The 22,839-nt window shown below is 40.7% G+C and overlaps 1 protein-coding gene across 4 annotated transcripts in view; it reads left to right on the forward strand.

Annotated features, from left to right (window-relative positions):
- The window catches only part of GPD2 (glycerol-3-phosphate dehydrogenase 2), a 135,398-nt gene extending 115,145 nt beyond the window's left edge, over window positions 1–20,253 (forward strand). For all 4 annotated transcript variants that reach the window (XM_075933429.2, XM_075933427.2, XM_006125658.5 and 1 more), the window contains 8 exons: window positions 4,049–4,183; window positions 4,419–4,594; window positions 5,152–5,283; window positions 5,756–5,914; window positions 8,771–8,883; window positions 8,980–9,058; window positions 9,165–9,263; window positions 17,192–20,253. In XM_075933429.2, coding sequence (XP_075789544.2) covers window positions 4,049–4,183; window positions 4,419–4,594; window positions 5,152–5,283; window positions 5,756–5,914; window positions 8,771–8,883; window positions 8,980–9,058; window positions 9,165–9,263; window positions 17,192–17,317 — 1,019 coding nt within the window. In that variant the 3' untranslated portion in view covers window positions 17,318–20,253. The remainder of the gene's footprint in view (window positions 1–4,048; window positions 4,184–4,418; window positions 4,595–5,151; window positions 5,284–5,755; window positions 5,915–8,770; window positions 8,884–8,979; window positions 9,059–9,164; window positions 9,264–17,191) is intronic.
- Window positions 20,254–22,839: the final 2,586 nt, after the last annotated feature.

Below are 22,839 nucleotides of genomic sequence, written 5' to 3' on the forward strand. Positions count from 1 at the left end.
CTAGACAGTACTGGGTCCTGCCATGAGGGCAGGGGACTGGACTCGATCTCTTGAGGTCCTTTCCAGTCCTAGTATTCTATGATTCCTTTGACTTCCTGCTGTGTAGATCTCACCGAAAGCTGAGTTAATCTATTTTGACTTCAACTACGCAATTGATGTAGCTGAATTTGCGTAGTTTAATTCGAGTTTTGACCTGCTGTGTAGAGGTGTCCTAACGGAATATCACCAACTGCATGGTCTCTGAGGGTACGTCTAAATAGCAGCGTTATTTTGGGATAACATCCGTTAGCCCCAAAATAGCATTCTGTGCAGATTAAGAGCACACCTGTTATTTCAAAATACATTTGAAATAACAGCCTTCTTATTCTGGCTTCCTGTAAACCTCATTGCACGAGGACTAGCAAAGATGCCGGAATAACGATTTATTTCAAAATTAGCGCTGTGTAGAAAATAAGCAGTTTCAAAATAAGCCATGCAATATGCGTAGCTTAAATTGCATCGCTTATTTTGCTGTACGTGCTGCTGGGTAGATGCTCCCTGAGAGGAGATTTTGTACCTTGCAGTAATAGCCTCAATGCACAAGTCTGTACTGCAAAATGGCCCGTGGAATAGCACCAGTATCAACTATTACAGGAAGCAGCATGTGATTGCTACTTATAGCGTCCCTGGGTTGAGATCCAGAGTATTGAGTGGGCCCAAGTCCTCCCATCAACCTCTACCAGAATGACCTGAGACCCAAGAAAGAGTCAAGATTTGTTTAGGGTCTCAAGTGACAAGCAAAAATTAGAGGCTCCAGGAAGAAAGCCCTGGGGACATTGCTCTATACAGGGCAGACATAGACTTAAAGCTAGCCTGTTCATTTGTGACTTGATGGAGTGAATCTGGATATATCAGTTGGTTGTGGTTATTCATTGTGATAGCTTGAGACGTGTGCACGAAGATGAAAAAGAAGTGTCTTGTCCCAAGGAGTTCACTCTTGACTACAATGGGAGTAGGAACAGGTCCTTTAATGCATTGATATCATAATAAAGAAAACAGGTAATGAGAGACACAATGGAAAGAGTAGAATTGTGATCGGTTCCTTTTTCAAAATGTACAATTTTAACATGTTAACCTGAAGGACAAAAGTCATTCAAGAGGGGCAAGAAAGATGGAATGGAGATTTCCACTGAAAGACTAAATGGAAAAAATGAGAGGCTTTTACTGCTGGAAGCCTTTTCTGAGCAGTGGATAGTGGAATAGTGCTGATTGTTCTCAGAGCAACAACTGGGTACTGTTTATGGTCCCAGCTGTTTGCTCTTACATTATGGTCATAGGATATATTAAATTTTACTCAGCTGCTGGATCCCTTGGTACTTTAGAAGATATGGAGAAATCAAGCTTTTATTTACCTTCTTTTATTTTTCACATTCTACATAACAAGGCCTCTTAATTTTCAAGTAAATAATAGAATCGTAGGGTCAGAAGACACTTTAGGAGGTCATCGAGTCCAACCCGCTGCCCAAAGCAGTACCAACCCCAATTGAATCATAATAGTTAGGGCTTTGTCAAGCTGGGACGTAAAAATCTTTAGGGATGGAGATTCCACAACCTCTCTAGGTAACCCATTCCAGTGCTTCACCACCCTCCGAGTACTATAGTTTTTCCTAATATCCAACCTAGGTCTCCCCCACTGCAACTTGATGACCATCCTGTTATCTTAGTGGTAACAGAACAGCCTCTCGCCATCCTGTTTGGAACCCCCCTTCAGGTATTTAAAGGCTGCTAGCAAATCCCCTCCCCCTTCTCTTCACTAGACTAAATAATCCCAAATCCCTCAGCCTCTCCTCATATGTCATGTGCTCCAGCCCCCTAATAATTTTTGTTGCCCTCTGCTGGATTTTCTCCAATGTGTCCACATCCTTTCTGTAATGGGGCCCCAGAACTGGACACAATACTCCAAATGTGGTCTCACCAGTACCTAGTAAAGGTGAATAATCACTTCCCTTGATCTGCTGGCAGTGCTCTTTCTAATGCACCCTAATATGTCATTAGCCGCCTTGGCTCCAAGGGCACACTGTTGACTCGTATCCAGTTTCTCGTACACTGTAATCCCCAGGTCTTTTTCTGCCAAACTGCTTTCTAGCTAGGCGGTCCCCAGCCTGTAACAGTGCTTGAGATTCTTCTGCGCCAAGTGCAGGACTTTGCACTTGTCCTTGTTGAACCTCATCAGATTTCTTTTGGGGCCTAATCCTCCAATTTGTCTAGGTCAGTCTGGACCCTATCCCTACCCTCCGACATATCTACCTCTCTCTCTAGCTTAGTGTCATCTGTGAACTTGCTGAATAAATACATAAATATATAATAAAGCTACATAATAGCGCTGGGGTTAATTCATCTAGGACTCAGAAAGGCCCACTATGTTCTTTTATAATAGCTGTTATATTATTCAGAAAACTGTTTTATTAGGAGATGATGCCAATTGCAATGTTTAACGAAAGTAACTGTGCTTTTCTGGTTAAAAAGAAACAAAAAAACAGTGTTGCAGTGGCTCTCTGACTCTTTGAAGTAGTCCAGGGGAAAATGTAATTCAAGGCAGAGAACACAAATAGAAGATTTAAGTATCAGAGGGATAGCCATGTTAGTCTGAATCTGCAAAAGTGACGAGGAGTCTTGTGGCACCTTATCGACTAACAGATTTATTGGAGCATAAGCTTTCATGGGCAAAGACCCACTTCATCAGATGCATGTAGTGGAAATTCCGGAGGCAGGTATAAATATATAGGCATAAGAAAAGAGTACCAAGATTTAAGTGTGTTTCCAAGGAAAAACAACATATTTTCCTTTTCTAAAAATAAAATTACTGTTTTCCTGGCACCTAAAAAACCACACAAAACAAAAACAAAACAACTTGACCATTTTTCTCCACCTACCATCACCAGGTCCATTGAACTGGTTAGAGATTTCTGAGATATGGAATCCCCCTCTTTTAGCTCTACATACATCATGAAAGTATTTTGTGGAGAGGTGCAGCCTCTCATTACACACATGCTGGATATTCCACAAGGAGAAGGTGGGGGGAGCTCTTTGTTTCTTATTGAACCCCCCACATCAGGACAAGTATTTTGATGGGGGAAGGATGAGACTTCAACAACAGGTATAGGCTTGGGAGGGAAAGATTTCACCCACTTTCCTTTTGAATTTCCATTTTCAGCCTCTTTGTACCCCGCCTTCATGGTGAACTCAAGATGCAAATGTGGTAGGTAATCTTTCTGTGGATACTGAACTATCATTAGCCTGGCTGACCCAAAAGTCAGAGTTCTAAGATGTTCCTAAATATTGCACAGTAGATTACCCGTATTAGCAGCTGAGCCACTAGGAGCATCATCCATATCATTTTTTGGTTTTCAGTTGTTACTCAGCTCTGAATGATCAGATGGTTTTGTTGCACTAGTATGTGGACAGTTTCATGTACAAGATGCTGCTGACCAGCTTTCTATGATACAACAAAATAGGTTAGTGTGAAACATACCATTCAGCCATGTACATTGTGGCAGTTAACAGTAGTCATAAAAGGAGGGTGGTAAAAATAAATGATATGGGAGCTTTAGAATGATATAAAAAGTATGCTGGAATTTGTAAAAACCCAAGGTTATCTCACATATACTAATTTTCATCATATTTGAGATTGTCTGGGCACATGACTGGGAGCCAGGAATCTTGGAATTGTAACCTAGTTTTGATATTGAATCCCCCTCTTATCCTTGAGAAAGTCACATCAGCTTCTCTGTTCTTTAGTTTTCCGATCTTCAAAATAGGACTAACAATATTTCTCTCCTAAGGGGGTTGTGTTAGATAGTGTTTGTAAAATTTTATTGAAATTCTATATTAAGTCATAGGATGTGAGCAAACTGAGGATGCGTATACATATGTCCTTGCTTGTCTCTCCTGTATTCTTTGTAACTTTAAGAAAATGAAATTTTTGTTTTTAATCAGAAAATAATTAGAAACTGATCAGTTCTGAAGGTTATTTTCTAATTCTCTCTGGCTATTATTTGCTTCTAAACAGTGAGAAGAGGAGATGTCTTGGCAGCATGGAGCGGCATTCGTCCCCTTGTCACTGATCCCAGCTCTAAAGACACCCAGTCAATATCTAGGAATCATGTTGTTGCTGTTAGTGACAGTGGCCTGGTTACTATAGCAGGTACTGGAAATCCATTCCTGGTACCTCATCTGGCTTTGTTATACCTAACAGAGTATATTTAATTCAAAGTTAGTGAATGTTTGTACAGCAGATTTGAAGGAACAAGTGATATTATTTAGTTATTAGTGAATAAGTAACTTACTAGTTCAAGTCTAGTCAGGGTGAAACTATATTAAGTGTGAAGTTTGGCCAGTGCAACACACTTCCACTAATTACCAAATCAAATTGCTTGCAGGTGGGAAGTGGACAACCTATCGCTCCATGGCACAAGATACCATTGATGCAGCCATCCAGACTCACAATCTAAAGGCAGGCCCATGTAAGACAGTAGGCCTGTTACTGCAGGGGGCTAAGGACTGGAGTCCTACTCTTTACATTAGATTGGTCCAAGATTATGGACTGGAAAGTGAGGTGAGTCAACTACATTTTTACTCAGTTCTACTCTATGGGGGGGGAGGGGGAAAGTGGTAGCACAGCCTGTACTATGAGCTCATAAATTGGCATAGGACTGTGCTGTTTGGTCACGGCAGAAATAATTGTATAAGAAAGAAAGAAATTCAGTCATAAATTTTCTTTGCTAGTGGAGTACTTAAAAGCCATGTGTACTCTTTATTTCAGTGTCTGCATAATCACCAAACTATGCCCTCGGTTTTTAAACGTGTGTGACAACCTAAGTCTTTGGCTTCTCAAGCCCAACAAAATCTATTCTTCTAATGTGATCACAGTAGCAGAAAGGAGCTGAAGCATCATTAGTCACCGTTACATTGATACATGCATAGTAGCGTTAGTGCTGGTCTAAGCATTCACAACGCAAGTTGTTTCCTCCCACACAATCAAAAACTAATACCATCCTCAGCCTATTTATTACAGGCTATGGGAGGGCTGACAAGAATAGCTGATATATATTCAGCTGTGCTTCAGAAGGTGCTAGGAAATAGTGTTCACTGAATGTGCTCTTCATTTTATAGGTGGCTCAGCACCTTGCTTCTACATATGGTGACAAGGCTTTTGAGGTGGCCAAATTAGCCCAAGTTACTGGAAAGAGGTGGCCTATTGTTGGAAAACGCCTTGTATCAGAATTTCCATATATTGAAGCTGAGGTATGAGAAAATGGCAAGGTTATTGTCTCTATAACTTGTGGTGATTATTGGTCTCCTTCCCTGTGAAGTATCCTTATAACCCCAAATCTTCAGGGGTGAAGAGAGGGAGTGGAATCTGTATCTGGCGTATAAACACAAATTTATTTCAGAGTAAAACATACAATTAATAACAGTTCAGGAAAAATTATTCTATCTGGATGCATGATCCCAGATGCTTTTTATATTTCTGCAAAAAGGGGGGCTTATTTCATACAAATCTATTTTCTTCAATCACTTAAGCCAAATCATGGCCTAGTGTGCATAGATGCACTCCATATCTGCCCCATCCAGTGCTCTTATTCACCTTACCAACCCATTTGCCAGAGCTTCCTGCTATTTTTTTGCCTCATTCTGACACAAATCCAGCCCTTTTCCCAAGTTCAAACACTTCAGGATTTTACATTTTTCTTTTTATTTAATTCTATTATCCTAGGTTGTATATGGGGTAAGAGAGTATGCGTGCACTGCAGTGGATATGATTTCACATCGCACTCGGCTGGCCTTCTTGAACGTGCAAGCTGCAGATGAAGCCCTACCAAGAATCATTGATATAATGGGGAAGGAACTTCGCTGGAGTGATCAGAAGAAAAAGGTACAAAGGGCACTTTACAAGAAAGCTTTAAAAAAGTACCAGTTGTGGAGCTCTCTCTGTCTTGCATTTTTATCTTATTACCTCTTGCACATCCTGCAAGAAAGAGAGATTTCCCCTTGCTACTAAAAACAAATAAAAAACAAAACAAAAAGAAAAAAAACACGTGGTTGGTTAATATATATAAATAGAATCCATACACAATTTTTATCACTAAAAGAATAAAAAAAAATTGCCGAAACCAGATAAAACAATACTTAAACCCCATTGATATAGTCATCACATCTTTCTGTCCTTTACTTTAATTTAAATACTAAAACCTTTATTGGAGGTAAAAGCCCTTCCTTCAAATTGCTGAAATTCTATTTATGAAAAACTGATGAGAGGTGTAGAGTTTTTTGGCAAATTACCACAAGTCAGGTTTTGCCCATCGAATCCTGCCCACAACAAAGTATGTTTAATCTACTCCTGCTAATATGGCCTATGGGACATAGAGTCCCAGTTCCACTTTAAAACTATACTATCTTGTTTTCCTTAACCAGTTTCCAGCTTAACAAATGTGTGTCCAAACTGGTTTAATAGAAAATTGCAGATGCTCTCTTCCTCCCACGAGGATTATCTTTTGGCATAGGCCATTATAAAAGAGCTATCAAACCAATTATAGTCTTGAGCAGCTTAACTTAAAAGTGAAAGTAAAATTAGAGGTTTCCTCCTGTTCCTTAGTTGACATGTTGTTCAACATGAAATTTGTCACAATTTACCAGTTTGTTCGAGGCACACAGTATTTGAATAGTAGGAGTGTTTCAAGTCAGAATTGCTGCTCATTGGTAGAGCTGTGAAAGGAAAGCTTGCATGGTTTTTTCCTGTATAGCATCTCATCTTGATTCTCCTCTTCTAAAGCTTCCTTTGTGAACTGATGATGAAGTTGAGCTTGATAGCACTCAACCAATCAGCAGTACTAAGTTTGCAAAACAGTCAGAAAATGTCAACACTGAGATTGCAGGGCAGCCTTTCTTGCCCCCTTCGCATGTACACATTGTGATAATCTGTAGTTGCATGATCGCACACCACTTTCAATAATACAAACACACAGTTTCTGTAAGTGTAGACTGGTGGTATGTCTCTCATGCCCAGGAAGGATTGATACCCTGCCCACTGTCTATATCAGGTCCTTTTCCTCGGGTCTTCATTTATTGGTCATACCAACAATATTCAGAATAAAAAAATCAAATAAACAATCAACATAAATCATTTGGCTAAACCAGGTTACTTTCCATTACCCCAGGAACTTTGTTGTGGGAGTCACCCAGCTCTGATAGCTTTTTCCTAGTCCTCTTATAAACTATCTGTCTGGGTGTCCCAATGCTGCTGGAGCCAAACTGCTGCTTAGAGTGCTCCTCCATCAGTATTTTCAGCCCTTATAAGAGTTCAGTGCTTATCAGGCAATCATCCCATCCTTTGCAAGTTGCCAAGTACCAGTTTATTTTAAGGGCTCTGCCTTAGAACAGGACTGACTAGCCCCATGATCCCTGGCCCTTTCATGGGGGCAGATCACCCTATTACTGTAATTACATATGTAGCATCTTTAAAGGTGATTTGTTTCATTCCTACATATGAGCTCTATTTTCAGTGTGGTCCAGTATATCTTTATTGCTGTTTGAGGGTGAGATAGTGTAGTACATCATCAATGCAGCATTCATTAATCCCTGATCCTGTAAAGATGTGTACATGCTTAACATGAAGCATGTGAGTAGTCCTGATAAGCTCACCAGGTCTCCTCATATACTTGAAGAGTTCTGTGTAGCTCAAAAGCTTTTCCCTCTCACCAGCAGAAATTGTTCCAATAAAAGATAATTACCTCACCCACCTTGTTGCTCTAATATCTTGGGACCAATAGAGGTATAACAGCACTGTAAACAACAATGTAAGATATTGACTTAATCACATATGTAGGTTTTTGCCACATATGTGCCCTGGAACTTTGGTGACACGTAGATATGCCTAGAAAATTTATACTATGGGTATGTGTCATTTATACGTAACCTTTAGCACACTGAGTAAGTAAACAGTATTGGTGACTTTTATGGCGTACATAGACCAAAATACTAAAGAAGCTACATAACTGTAATAAAGGTTTTAGAAAACTAGTATATGCTAATATACTGTGTAATATAGTTGAAAAATAGTATGTGATCACTTGATTAAGGCTATGAATTTGCATTTGACTATAATATTAAAAGGGGCTGGAAGGGTCAGAGCAAATCTCTGTAAATATACATTTTATGGTCTTCCACACAAGATGTTAAATACCAAAACCATACCTAAAACTCTTAAATAAGCAAAGAATTCAAAGTTGAACTGAAACATTTTAACTTATGACTAAGACCCTCCTTTTCATTCTGCTGTATGAAGATGATAATGTCAGGTTTTATTTTTATTCTCATATCTATTGTTGATTGGAGTCCATTATGGACCGTTCACAGCATTTAAATATTCATGTAAGTTACCAACTCTTAATTCTGGTCTTGCTGACATCATTGGAAGATGCATGTGTGTATTGAGAACATGATATGACCCTAAAATCTTTATGTTCCATTTCTCTGTGTGTGAATATGAATTGACAATCAACACTTGAACATCAAAGCAAGTGATCTAGGTGAAGCATGGAATACTGCTTTATCTTAATGACCTCGCTTGCTTGTAAGCACTTTTTGGCTATTAAATGCTGATACTCCTCTAAGAACCAGCAATTATAATTAAGTGATTGGAGTCAATAAAATATTACAGTATAGAAGGTATTCAGCGTGTAAATATTCAGGATTATTCTAGAACTGAAACTTTGTTTCCTTCCCATTTTAGGAAGAACTTGAATCTGCTAAAAAGTTTCTGTACTATGAAATGGGCTACAAGGCAAAATCAGAACAATTAACAGACAGCTCTGAAATCACACTTATACCTTCAGATATTGACAGGTAAATAAAGTACAAATGGACTTTCCCCAGTCTCTGGGAAGAGACTTCTGTCAACCTTTTCCATATATCTGTACCATTCATAATTCTATTTTGCAGATATAAAAAGAGGTTCCACATGTTTGATAAAGAGAAGAAAGGTTTTATTACCATACTGGATGTTCAACTTGTGTTAGAGGTAATATTTCTCTCTTGATTTTTGAATTCTTATCTCAGTTGTGTAATATAGTATAAATCATGTTTAACAGATCCCATTGATTTGCTTGTTCTGTTCTTTTATTTAGAACATCAGCATTCAAATTGATGAAAATACACTTCATGAGATTTTAAATGAGGTGGATTTGAACAAAAATGGGCAGGTTGAACTCAATGAGTTTTTGCAGGTAAGTGTGTAGGGTGTTTGGTTTTTTTTAGTTGTAATGAAAGGGATGATAATTTCTATATTTGAAATTATTAGAGTTAGATGTAGGGTTTATACACAATTTTATAGGCTTGCCATACAGTTTTTTAGCCATGATTTTTTTTATATATGAATTTACTTTCGTAATGGTGGACAATGCATGTATCAACATTAAGAAATACAATTTTTACAGCACAGACTTTGTGTTGATCACATAATTTTCCATAATCTGAATCTGTTCTTATAAGGGCAAATGCTGCAGCATGTGCTTATACTTTTCTTAATAGTGATGAAGCATTGGAGAGAAAGAGACTAAGAGATTGTCTTCACTACCTTATTAACTTGAAGTATAACTCAGTTTTATCACTAATCCAACTGCTGTCCTCATGCACAAATATCTAGTTGGGGTTCGCCAGCTAGTCCCATCAGTGGGTATACTGACAACAGTGCTAATATTGCAGTGAGGATGTATCTGCTTATGTCACAGCAACCCATCAGTTGCTAATCAAATAATTGTGCAGATCAAGCTTTGCTCATTCTCTCTAGAGCAGTGTTTCTTAAACTGTGTTCCATGGAGAACAACAGAATTCAAAATGGCTGCCCTTTTTCCTCAATAACTTCCCCCCCAACCTCTCCCCCTTTTTTTTCTTAACAAAAAAATATTGTTTCGTGTTTCTCAGTCTTAAAAAGTTTAAGAAACACTGCTCTAGAAGCTAGCTTTGAGTGAGTGTGACCATAAAAAGGAATGCCAGTCTAGCTTAAGTGTAGTAACTTGAGTGTACTGACCCAAACTAACAAGATATTTCTGAGGTTGAAAACTTGGCCCCATTGAAATCAGTAGGAATTGTGAATATTTATTGCCTTCAGTAAGGCCAGGATTTCATCCTTAGCATAGACTGCCTGTCCTGTATTGGTAAGGGTACACACTATATGAGCTAGTAGGTGTTATCCTTCTGTGAGAGAGAATGAGGACTTTTTTTTTAAACATGGAGTTTGTCTGCCTCCCTTCTGTTGTGTCTTTTCCAGCTTTCTGGACATTAAAGCAGGTGGCTGTCTCTGTATATTTTTAAAGTAACCTAGCTAAAAGACTTGCTGAGTGGAAGGAACAAAAGACATCATGCTCCCAGCTGCTGAGAGAGAGAAACCTAAACTAGCAGATCTGAACTGGGAGTAACACAGAAATGGCTAATGTGACTTGTTGCAAACGCAAACCCTGAGCAAGTATCTATGTGTAGATCCTTACCTAGAAGATCATCACTGTCTTAAAATTTCCTAATAAATCTGAGGAGTGAAGGAGAGCAATACACTGCTGACCTATTCTGCAGTGGTAATTTATGCAGCTTTTCTGTTCATGCTGTGGAAATTTCACATGGTGTCAAGTGTCTTTAGAAGCTGTTTGAGGCCACAGTGGAACTCCTTGCTAAGAGGAGGTTGTGAAGACCAGGACTTTAACAGAGTTCAAGAAAGATACATTCATGGAGGTTAGGTCCATCAATGGCTATTAGCCAAGATGTATACTAATGGTGTCCCTAGCCTCTGTCAGAGGCTGGGAATGGGTGACAGGAGAGGGATCACTTGATTCCTGTTCTGTTCACTCCCTCTGGGGCATCTGGTATTAGCCACTGTCGGAAGACCAGATCCTAGGCTAGATGGACCTTTGGTCTGACCCAGTGTGGCTGTTGTTATATTCTTACAGTGAATAGACAGGGTAAGAGCAGGGCTGGCTCGAGCCATTCCTGCGCCCTGGATAATGGGCACACGGTGCATGCACGGCTCCGCCCCTGGGTGCATGGCGCTTGCGCGGCTTGGCCCCCCGGCGCACTGCACACATTACAGCTACAATTGGGTGCGCAGAGCCTGATTGCAGCTCTGATGGGCGCCACGCGGATTCCAGGCGCACAGCGCCCCCCCCCCATAGGTTGGCACCCCAGTCAGCTGCATGGCTAGCTCCCCCCTTAATCCAGCCCTGGGTAGGAGGGTCATCTGTTCTCCCCAAATGATTTATAGCATCATAGAATACTAGAATTGGAAGGGACCTCAAGAGGTCATCAAGTCCAGTCCCCTGCCTTCACAGCAGGACCAAGCACCATCTAGATCCGTGGTCACCAACAGGTCGATCACGAGCTACTGGTCGATCTCGAGGCCTCGACCAGTAGCTCGCAAGGCGTCCTGTCCGTCTCGCCCCCATTTCCCTCCCACCCCCCAGAAGCCCCACTACTTACCTCAAGAGGTAGTGTCGGCTTCAGAAGTCCTGTGGCTTAGCGCCACTTCCGGCAATGCCAGAAGTGCGCTAGCTGCTCTGCCGGGCCCCCGGACAGCACAGGAGGGTGAGTCAGCCCTGCGGGAGGTGCGCAGAGGGTTTCCAGCGGGCGCGGGGGGTTGGCCCTGGGGCAGGTGTTCGCGCGGGGCTTCCCGGCGCGGGGGGGGGGAGGGTCGGCCCCATGGGCAGGCGCGCACGCGGGGGTTTCCTGGCCGGGGGGGGGGGGGGAGTTGGCTCCGAGGCAGGCGCGCACGGGGCTTCCCTGCATGGGGCGGGGGGGGGGGGCGGTGCTGGCCGCGGGGCAGGCGTGCGTGCGCGCGCGGCTTCCCTGCGCGGGTGGGAGGGTCGGCTCCCTGGGCAGGCGTGCGCGCGGGGCTTCCCTTCAGGGGAGGGGTTGGCCCCGGGGCAGGCGTGCGTGCGGGGCTTCCCTGTGCGGGGGGGGGGGTAGGGGTTGGCCCCGGGGCAGGCGCGCGCTGGTTTCCCTGGGGGGGGGGGGGAGTATGCTGGGAGAAGGGAGATGCAGGGGACTCTCTGCGTCCCCTGGCACCCCACTCCCCAGCCCCCTCTCCCGAGTCACAGAATGCTGTCTCCACTCCTGTCCCCAGCTACAGAACTCGGTCCCCATTCCTGTCCCCTCTCCCCAAACTCTGTCCCCACTCTCCTGTCCCCAGCTACAGAACTCTGTCCCTATTTCTGTCCCCACTCCCCGAATTCTGTCCCCACTCCCCGAACTCTGTCCCCACTGGCACTCTGTCTCCTGCTGCAGAACCCTGTCCCCACTAGCACCCTGTCCTCTGCCCTCCCAGCACCCTGTTCCCTCTCCCCTGCCCCCAGCCGCAGAACTCTGTCCCCACAAAATGTATAATTATAAATGCTTCATTTTAGATTTAAATAGCATGAATACAAAACATACCATTTATTTCATAACTATAAACATGTGATTTTAATTGTATGTATCGCATAATTTAAAAATAAACTGTTGATCAGAGTATGTAAGTGAGGGCTGGGGATAGCAAGTGATGGACAGGAGGAGAATAGAGAAGGCAGGGCTTCAAGGAAGGGGCGGAGCTTCAAGGAAGGGGCGGGGCAGTAGATCTTCGCCTGTTCTGAGATTTAAAAAGTGATCTTGGAGACCACTGATCTAGATCATCCCTGACAGTATGTCTACACTACAATGCTATTTCAAATTAACTTAATATGAAATAGTTAATTCGAATTAAGCTAATTCGAAATAATGCATCTATACACAAAATCTATATTTCAAAATAGCATTTTGCTATTTCGAAATAGCATGTCCACACTGAGTGGATCCTGAACCAAAGTTAAGGCTGGCCGGAACCAGTGCTGGCAGTGCATCAGGTTAGGACTTTGTGTGTGGGGCTGCTGCCTGAGGCTAACTGAGCTCTGTGCTTAAAGGGACCCTATCCCCACCCCGGACAGACAGTTCTCAGGGTTCCCCGCTTGCTTGTCTACCTCGATGAGGGACAGCAAAGCAGTCCTGTCTTGGAGTGCCCTGAGTGCCTGCACTCGGGACACCATAGCACTCGGCCACATGGAGCCAGAGCTGCCCCTGAGCACGCCATTGCGTCTCGTAGGGTCGTTGCCATCAGCCCGGCTGCACTTGCTGCAGGCTGCCATCTGGGGGGGTCCATCGGGGGACTGTCAGGATCCAGGAGGTCCTGAGGGAGAGTGTCCATCCCGAGGAGCACTCAGATCCTCCGTGGTCCTCCCCACCGGGGGCTCGTGCCCCATTCCTCCCTCACGTCCTTCCACTTACTCCTCCCTAGCCCCCCTTCCTGATGTCAAATGAAAGACACGTATGATGAAAAATAGAAACTGGGTTTATTGAACAAAACTGGGGTGGGGGGGAGAGGGATGAACCTCTGGGGAGACTGGAAAAAGGAGGTGGGAGAGAGGTTGGGAGAGGGGAGGGGGAAACCTGAGAGGAGAGTTCTGGAAGGGGGAAGCAAGGGGAAGAAGGGGGAGGGGAAGCTCAGGGCCCAGTGTTGGGGGTCTCACCAGACCAACTTGATTTTAATGCAAACCTGCTCCTAAGTTCACATGTGTTCTTTGGTGACCAGGCTGGCAGTTATCCTGCCATAGACGGCCACATTCATCCGTCTAGTGTGGAGATCATGAATGTTGGGGGCATCCCCCCCAAACCTGAATAAGGTCCATGATCTCCACCCTGAACCAGAAAGGCTTCTGGGAGCTGGCACACTGCTCCTGGGGAACGGTGGAGGGCTGGCTGCCAGTGGCTTGCTGGCTCATGTTTTGGTGCTACTGGGTCAGAGGTCCCGATGGCCACTGCTGGCTATGGGCTGGCAGGCTTGGAGCTGGCACAGGCACTGGCTGGCACAGGTCTACCCCTTTAATTTCTCCGGGGAAGGAGGAGAGGAGAGTGAGTTTTCCTGGTTGTGCCCAGAGTGGCCACCAGGGCTCCCTGGGAAGGGCTGGAGGCCCCCTATTTCTAATTAAGTGTCTACACACCACTTAATTCAAAATAGCTATTTTGAATTTGGCATTACTCCTCGTAGAATGAGGTTTACCAAATTCGAATTAAGGTTTGCATGTATAGACACTATTAAACTCAGAGTTTCTTCTATGCAGAAACAAACCTTCTTAGACCCAAACAGCATATCCTGTAGTCTCTTGGGATAGCCTTTTCAGTAGTAGGAAATTCTGCCCTCAGATTCATGTTTCTTGCTTCCTTCAGATTGGGTGTGAGCCACCCATACCTCTGAAGGCACAATTTGGCTTGTGGTGCACAGTTAAAACAGTAGTATTTACTCACACTTAATATGACTGTTGATTAAAAGTTTCACTGAAAAAGTATTAGGGCTGAGAAGCCGCAGGTTCAGTGTGAGGTGTAAGCTATCTACATTGTCCTGCTTAATTTCTGAATTATCTATAGAGAGAAAGCAACAGAGTGCATGAAAGGGAGATGTTAGCATCAGTTGTCTATGCATCTTGCTGCAAACGATTTACAAGGGAAAATAGAAGTCAGTAAAGATATTCGTACAGTGTTTGCCTCCATCCCTTTGACTCCCCTTACGTGAGCAGTTTGTTTCCAGCTAGCCAGGTTTGTTTTTGTATAGTCTGTCTTGGTCAGGTGTTTCAAATGACTGCCAGGTCTTTCCAGAATCACAGAGATGATGAATGCCGAACATGTGATAAATTAATACTGAGGATTTTGGTCAATGTCAGCCCTTTCTTCACAGTGTCAAGTTAAACAAACAAGATCAAGGGAAAGGAAATGGTAATTGTCTCTCTGGAGATGAGCTGTAGATAAGAGCATTGTTGAATCTAAATGCAGAAAATTTTCACCAGTTATGCCCTGCATTGCCAAAAAGGAGGATTTATTTGCCTAAAGCATAGTGACCAAAAACATTTAAAATAAAATGGAAACAATAGCCCCATGACATCATACTAATACATTTTCTTAAACAAAAGCAAACACAGCTTTTCAGGCAATTGAGAGAGCTAGAGCACCTCCTCCCCCTTTTTATATAAGAGTTTTAACTGGTGAAGAATAAATAGCACTTTGCATTTTCTATACAGAGCTCTTCATTTGAGTGGCTTATGCTGTAACTTTGTGAGTGGGGGTACAGTATATAATTAAGAAACAGAAAACTGGCAATCATTAAGCATTTATTGTGCTCAAAACTCCTTTTAGAGGTTGTATATTTTGTGTTTCTAATATTTCCAAAATGTGAATGACAGCATTTTTTTGAATTTTTTAAAACTATATTTATTGGTGGCTTCTAGTTTATCCTCTTTGCTTTTCATAAATGCACTGTATGCCCCATTTTGGAACAGGTTCCTTAAATAAAAACAAATGAAATCTGGTTGCTTCAGCATTGCCATAATGAGGCCTTTTGTACACTTGGGATGAATATCTTCTATGAATGTGTACAGCATGTAACTTATTATGCACTACTATAAATTAAGTTTTAGAATCACAAGTAATAAAAAAAACCTTTGATTTTTGCCACCCAGTTAATTAAATGTATGGAACTTACATAAGTGATGGTAAATCTTTTAAAATGGATCTATAAGGATATATGCTCCTTTTATGTTTGCTCTCTGAAAACTGTCACATTTCCTTGAAAGAATGTTTGTGGAAACTTATGTTTGCAAATATTTGTGTAAACTTGTATTTGAATGTGTGGCAAGTGATCACTGTAACATGATTTTTTTTTCTGACCAGTTGCGAACAGTCAACATGGCTTGAACAATGAATGCTTTCAGAAACTGTTTCAATCTATCTAATGAGTTAAAACAGTTAGGAATTTTTGAAGAAATTATTATGCTAACAGATATAAACAGATGCTGAAGCTAAATTCATTAGATACATTTTTATAAAGTGTTTGCTCAGCTCTAGTCTGGTTTTTAAGAAAAAGGTCAGAGGAGTAAAAAGGGTGTTGAATGTTTTGCTATCATGCTGATACCACACAAATCAATACTGGAGGAAGGAAGATAAAAAGGATGTTGTAGAGTAAGACCTGAATAGAAGAACATATCAGCATCTGTGATCGCTAGTCTGTTGCCTCACAGACTAGTTTCTTGGCTATGTCACTTGGTGCACTTCACTGATGAGAGTGGAGCTATGACAGTTTACACCAACTGAGGATCTGGCAGATGTCTAAACATTACCTATGTAGATATTTGGATATTTTTTGCTCAACACATATTTTTCTTGAGTACTGTACAAAAGCCTACTTCTGCCTTCACTTACATGGTCCAGAACTGGTGAAAGAATAGGTGGAAGCGCAGAAGGCAGGGGAAAGAGTAGTTAAGCAGGAGGAGAATCACAGAGTCATAGAATACTTGAACTGAAAGGGACCTTGAGACTCAAGTCTAGTCCCTTCTTGTCTGGGGCTGGAGGCTTTGAAGTAAAAACAGAGCAGCAGGCTTATGACTCCTGACCCCGCCGCTGCTGCATTCCCTGGGAGCCGACTGCTGTGGCTATTTAAAGGGCTCAACGCTCCGGCCCCTGCTGGGGTAGTAATGTGACTGGGAGCCCTTTAAATAGCCGCAGCAACCCTAGGCAATGCAGTAGCAGTGATGCTGGAAGCTGCAAGCCCTTTAAATGGCAGCAACTTAAAGGGCTTCTGGCTCCTGGCCCCACCGCTACCATATTGCCTGGCAGCCACCCAGGGTTGCTGCCTCTATTTAAAAGACTCATGGCTCAGGCCGCTGCCATGGTAGTGCAACAACCAGGAATCATGGACCATTTAAATAGGGTCCTGCTGCCTGAGCCACAGCCTGGAAATTTGGTGGCATGGACAGCAGGATATAAGTAGAAAGTGGCCAGGTGCAGTCCGTGGGCCAGATCAAAGTGTTAGGTGGGCTGGATCCAGCACCCTGGCCACATCTTGCCCAACCCTGGTGTGCATAGTTACTGCACTGGTGTAGATCAGTTTGTATGTCTTGATTTCAAGCAGGCGGGTAAGCGGCACCAATCATAACAATGTATCTTTTCTACATGAGGGGTTAGCTTCAGTTGCAGCTATGTTATTGGCTGGCCACCAATGGGTGGAATCCTCAGTTCAGGGAAGACTTCAACCTTTGGGATTAAAATCTCTTTAAGTGTTGTGTCATGGCTAAATATGGCTACTATCATTAATATGTTGTACATTTTTTTTAAGCTCATGAGTGCTATTCAGAAGGGATATGTGTCAGGAAGCCGACTGGCTGTACTTATGAAAACTGCTGAAGAGAATTTACATCAGAGAGTTGTTATTCCAGTGGATCGAAGTGGTGGTGGACTGTGAGTTTGAAAAATGCAAAACCTGCATACAGCTATGTGTCGCTGCCTCGTTCAGTGCTGAAAAACATTCCAATGGTTTCAAAAGTCTGTTTATTCTACACGATCTGTAGCTGGTGGTCAGGTAGCTTTTACAAAAACAAACGGGTGCATTTATCTTTTTCCTTATTTTCTGTGCTTATATTAATACTCCAAAATGTGGCCTTTTGGACTGGGCAGACTTCAGACATGGAAATTATTTGCAAGAATTCAGACGAGTCTAGAAAAGGGTTGTTCAGACACTCCCTCTCACAACTTTAAGCTCTTAGATATTCTCTATGCACCATTTCTTTTTAAGCATGCAGATTAACTGCTACCTAAAATCTACTTTAATTAAAAGTATTAGGCATGTTCAAAGTGCCTGTCAGAAAAAGAAAAGTTTTCATGGGGGAAAGGGGAAATGTTCACATTTAGGTTTTCAGGAGGTTGCCACAAAAAAATATCTTGAGCACTTCTAAATTAAACATCCTGATAAAGAATCATAGTGATATTTATGGAATGCTGCATAGTCACTTCAATGCTTCTCAGTGTTGTACTCATTCAGTGGCATCAATTTTTTTGTCAGATACATTTCTGTCAATAAAATTTTGACAGTATGAGGCTGGAAGAGCACAAGATGGAAGCAAAAAAACCAAAATTATCATAATAAGATATAATTTAAAGTAAAACATAATATAGGTACTGTATACCTTTCACTCCTATGTGTGGAAACCAGTCTGTTTTCAGTATATACTATTGTCGAGCAGATATTGGCGTATCTTGTAAATTCTCGTACTGTTTGTTTTTGGGTTTTTTAGACAAATACTGAAAGTATATATAACAAGAGCTTTGCCATATTACTCTAATCTTAGTCAGTTAATATTTGCAAAATGTACACTTAAATGGGAAAGTTGTTTTGGTGATCTAGCAGGGCTTACTGAAAAAGCGGTAAGGGCTATTCAGCAAATTAATGCAAAGTTGAGAACACCAATTTTGGGCTATTTATTTGAGCCTTTCTCGCACATGCTGCACCTGGCTATTTGCCCTGTGACTCTTCCTATTATGAAATTGACTATGATCAGCATTAAGATCAAATGGAGGGTTTCTGCTTGATCTGTGGCAGGGAGGAAAAAAATAATGGATATTTTATTGGTAAGTACTTTTCATAATAGTCCTGAGTATAAATATCAGTTTACATCTCAAAGCAGAAGCCTTGAATTTAAAGTGCCAGCGTACATATACACAACTAAATGCAAAATCTGATTTATTTTAATCCATTAAGGGCACATGATGTGAGGTTAATATTCTCTAAGCAGTGCAGTTCTGAATAGTAGACAAGTAAAATAATATTGTATGCAAAATATTTAGGTGCTCAGGATGTAAAATAACTGTGATGACAGTACTAACTACAGGTGGTAATGGTGAGGTGATTGAATTTTTTCATCTAGTACATTTCCAGCTATTACAAATTGTATTGATCTAAATATGGGTGAAGGAAAAGCCCACCTAAAATTATTAAATGAATCTGAACTTATCAGTTAAGGGCAAATATACAGCACTTAGTCTAAACAAAAAATGGAGGGAAGACTGTATTCTAAAAAGCCCCAAGGTGAAATGCTTTAAAATGATTTTTCCTTTATTAGATTTTGCTAACATTAAGATGCTTTGTACTTTCTTGCACACATCACAGTGGGGAACTAACTTTTTTGTTTTTGAGATCACTGAGCACACCCTAGTATGGCTCAATCTGTGTGAATTGACACTTGATGACAACGTGAGGTTTATGTATGAACAAAAAGGGCCTTGGATTTGTTTCTCTATCAAGCTTTTGCATTAAAATATGTCAGCATACACTGGATAAAATATATATCTGTATTTTTGCAATATAAAGTTATTGGTGCCAAATGTCCTTTTGAACTAAAGAGTAAAGAACACAACAACCTTTTGCCGCACATTCTAGAACTGGGAGAAATCAATGTACAATAATACAGAGTTAAGTTTTGTATTTTTCAAAAAGACATTATGTTACCAATAATTTTTAAAGTGTAATGGCTACAAGTGACACAGAAGAGTCCTTTTCAGGTTAGATGAAGAAAGCCATTGTATTTAACATATTTCTTATGATTCAGTACACCTTTAATAGTTCCCCTCCACTCCCTTAAGTTATACTGTTAAGAATGATAATTGAGGTTTTGCTGTAACGCCAATACTGTGTACCACACATCCAATATACTACTTGCTGTTTTTTTATTTACTAACTTAATATAATATGCAGAATGTAAAGGGATTTTCATGGCTGTGTGCCTGTCCTGTTGTTCTGATTTGCTTTGAATTTTAGATGCAATAACTTTCTTAGTCCTCTGCTGTTTTGGTCTCTTGTGGCACAGTAGAATGTGTATAAGTACTTACATTGTATAGCAGAAAAAGTTGCATACATTGTTTATACTGGTTTAAATAGTAAAATGGAAATACAATCCAAAATTATTTGATTTCATCCCAACACTGTTTTAAAGTTTTGAAACAATGATTTTTCAAGATGTACTCTTCAGGTCAATTCAGCTGTAAAATTTCATTGGCCTGTATTATTCTAACCCAGTGTGCAGCAACTACTCTTTAAACAAAAACTATCAGCCCAATTTTGTGTGTGTGTGTGTGGGTGGGTGGGGTGTATATTGCATATTTTTATATGTGGCACTTATGTATTGTAGTGGGTTATTGCTATCAATTGGACAGTTAAATACTGTATTTGAGGCTGGGCTGTCCTTTTTATAATTGTCACAATGTTTTATTGACATTATTTATTACTTTTGATATACAGAATGAGCTGCATGCATTTACAGAGCAATAAGAGAATATATTTAATGTGCCTTGTTTTTAACTGAATAAGAACTGAAAGCATGAATCAATAAAACTGATTAAAATGGTCTACTCCTGGGTACTTTGTTACTGGCAGTTACAGAAATAACTTTGCTTTGACTTAAACAAGTTTAAAATAAAGGTGCAAAATAGATACTTTTTAAAAAAATAGTGTAATTGGCAAGTACATATTTAATTTAGAATTCACTGGTTACAAATCATAAAAGTTAATATAGATTTAACACTATCAGGTATATTCGTTTGCTGCTGGTGAGCTATTCTGTAAGTATCCTGTTTTGCAATCTCATACTAAAAATACAATGAGCCAATTTCAGTAGGAATTTTGTTTCAAGCTCAATCTTCCTGTGCACACTGATGAATTTTATCATAACTAAAATAAATAGAAATGAATGGAAAAGATTACACATATCATCCATTTTGATCATTTTACATGTCAGGTTAGTCTAGGGTTGCCAAGTGATAAATGTTCTGACAGAAAAATGCTATGTATTTTCATTGTCAGTAAATAAGTATCGCTGTTACCAGTTTTAACACAAATTTTATAATCCCTATATTACTGTATAGGTCTTAATTTACTCATGTGACAGCATTACCTTATATTTTCATTTAGCCATGCTGCATACAGACATTGGGTATGTGCTATAGGGGTGAACACCAAAGCACTGTATAATATACATAAGTGCTACTTCAAAAGTACAATTGCAAAAGAGTAAAAAAAACCTGTGCCTTGTATAAGCTATCTGTCAGAAAACATTTTTCTCAAATACTTTGCAGCCCTAAAATTGCCCTGAGGTATGATCCTGCATCCCTTACTCAGGCAAAACTCCCATTGAAGTTAATAGGATTCTTGCTAGAGTAAGAACTTCTGCCCTCGCTAGAATTAAATATTTGGAGAAGGTGCAGATTTATTGTAGCTAAAACCAGTTGTAGTGAGCATAGAAATACAATATGGAAATATAACAACATTAATATTTAGTGTCAGTGCTCAAACTGGGTGACTCCTATGTCAAATGTGAACTGATTGCATTGATTAGCGGTGACAAAATATTGAGAGAAAAACACATCTTCAAAAAGAATGTATCTTTGGTGTTTAAGTGAGTTTTCTTTCTGCCCCATTAAAAATGAAGATCTTCTCACAATTTCAGATTTTCCTTTCCTTTTACATGTTAGCCCTCATTCCCCTAATTAACCACCGGAGTTATGAATGTCTATGGAGTGGTACAGGAGCTTTGCTGCTGCTGCAGGATATTTGCACAGGTAATGTCACAAGAAGGTTGTGGACTTCACTCTGGAATCAATGTTGTGTTCAGTCTATGCAAGAGACCAACAATATGGCAAATTGCTGGGCTCATCTTTGCTCTTCATATTTCAGATAGAAGCAGAACCTATTACATCGATATCCTGAGCTCACTGACAGGCTCCTTTATTCCATTCGCTTTTTCATAACGAGCAATTCATGAAGACTTAGGTGTGTATTGTAGGATTTGATTGGTTGTGTACACAATATTTGAGAGAATCTATTTCTGCAGAAGTTCAGGAACTTTTCTTACTGGGTCTGTAACTGAATTTGATCTCTTGGCCACTGCCATGTATAACATGCATTCTTTGAAGTCTGGTTCTTATTTCTCAGTAGCTCTCCTTAATCAAGCATGACTCTATCGAGTGACACTTTTGAAAGTTTTCAAATTAATGGTGGTCTCAGCAGCTTGGCTTCTCTTTTATTTAATGGCACCGTTTGCTTAGGAGTGCATGTGCTGGGCGATAGTTTCTTGTATATAGCGCATCTTTATAGCAGTGAGCTTACTACTCTTCATTTAAAAAATCCAGAAATGCAATTGGGCTCTTTATGCAGTATAGCTGAATATGTAAATCTGATTTTTTTTTAATCCTTTATGTGCTTTATTTGGTTTTGTCTTACCAAGATACCTTGATCTGTTTGTCTAAGGGTATGTCTACACTGTAACACTATTTTAAATAACTAGTGCTATTCTGTAATGAGTTAGTCTGCATCTACACAGCAGGCAGTTATTTCAAAATAGTGTCAATATGATGTCAAGCTGGAGGACTTTTTACTCTGACTCCTGTAACCCTTACTGTACGCGGAATAAGGGAAAGGGAAATCGGAGAAAGAATGCTCTATTTTGAAATAAGTGCTGGGTAGACGCTCCCTAATTTGAAATAAGCTATTTCAAAATAAGATATGCAATTGACGTAGCTCAGTTTGCATAGCTTATTTTGAGTTAAGCCATTCAGTGTAGACACACCTAAGTGAGGTAAATGGAATCAGCTGATCAGTTAAACTGATGCTACCTGAAGTGAGTTGAATCACTGTGGACTTAATCTAAGGTTCCTTTCAAAATAAGTATTCTATGTTCCCAATTTCTTACCAGAATAAACAGAGGGCCCCCACACACCCTGTTTAGCCCACTTACGAGTTGCTGTAAAGTTTGCTTTACTGAACCACCAAAATTCATTTTTTATTTTTGAATCTCTACAATTATCAGATCAGAAATTCATTTTTATGCATATTGAGTTTTTCCTGTCCAAGTCAAGAAGCTGTAAATTATCAGATCTATTGAATTGACAGTGAAATATTTCATTTCCCCCGTGAATCATTTGCCATCCTTATTGCAG

This window comes from Pelodiscus sinensis, chromosome 7 (genome assembly GCF_052426305.1).
Source record: "Pelodiscus sinensis isolate ZL-2025 chromosome 7, ASM5242630v1, whole genome shotgun sequence".
Classification (NCBI taxonomy): Eukaryota; Metazoa; Chordata; order Testudines; family Trionychidae; genus Pelodiscus; species Pelodiscus sinensis.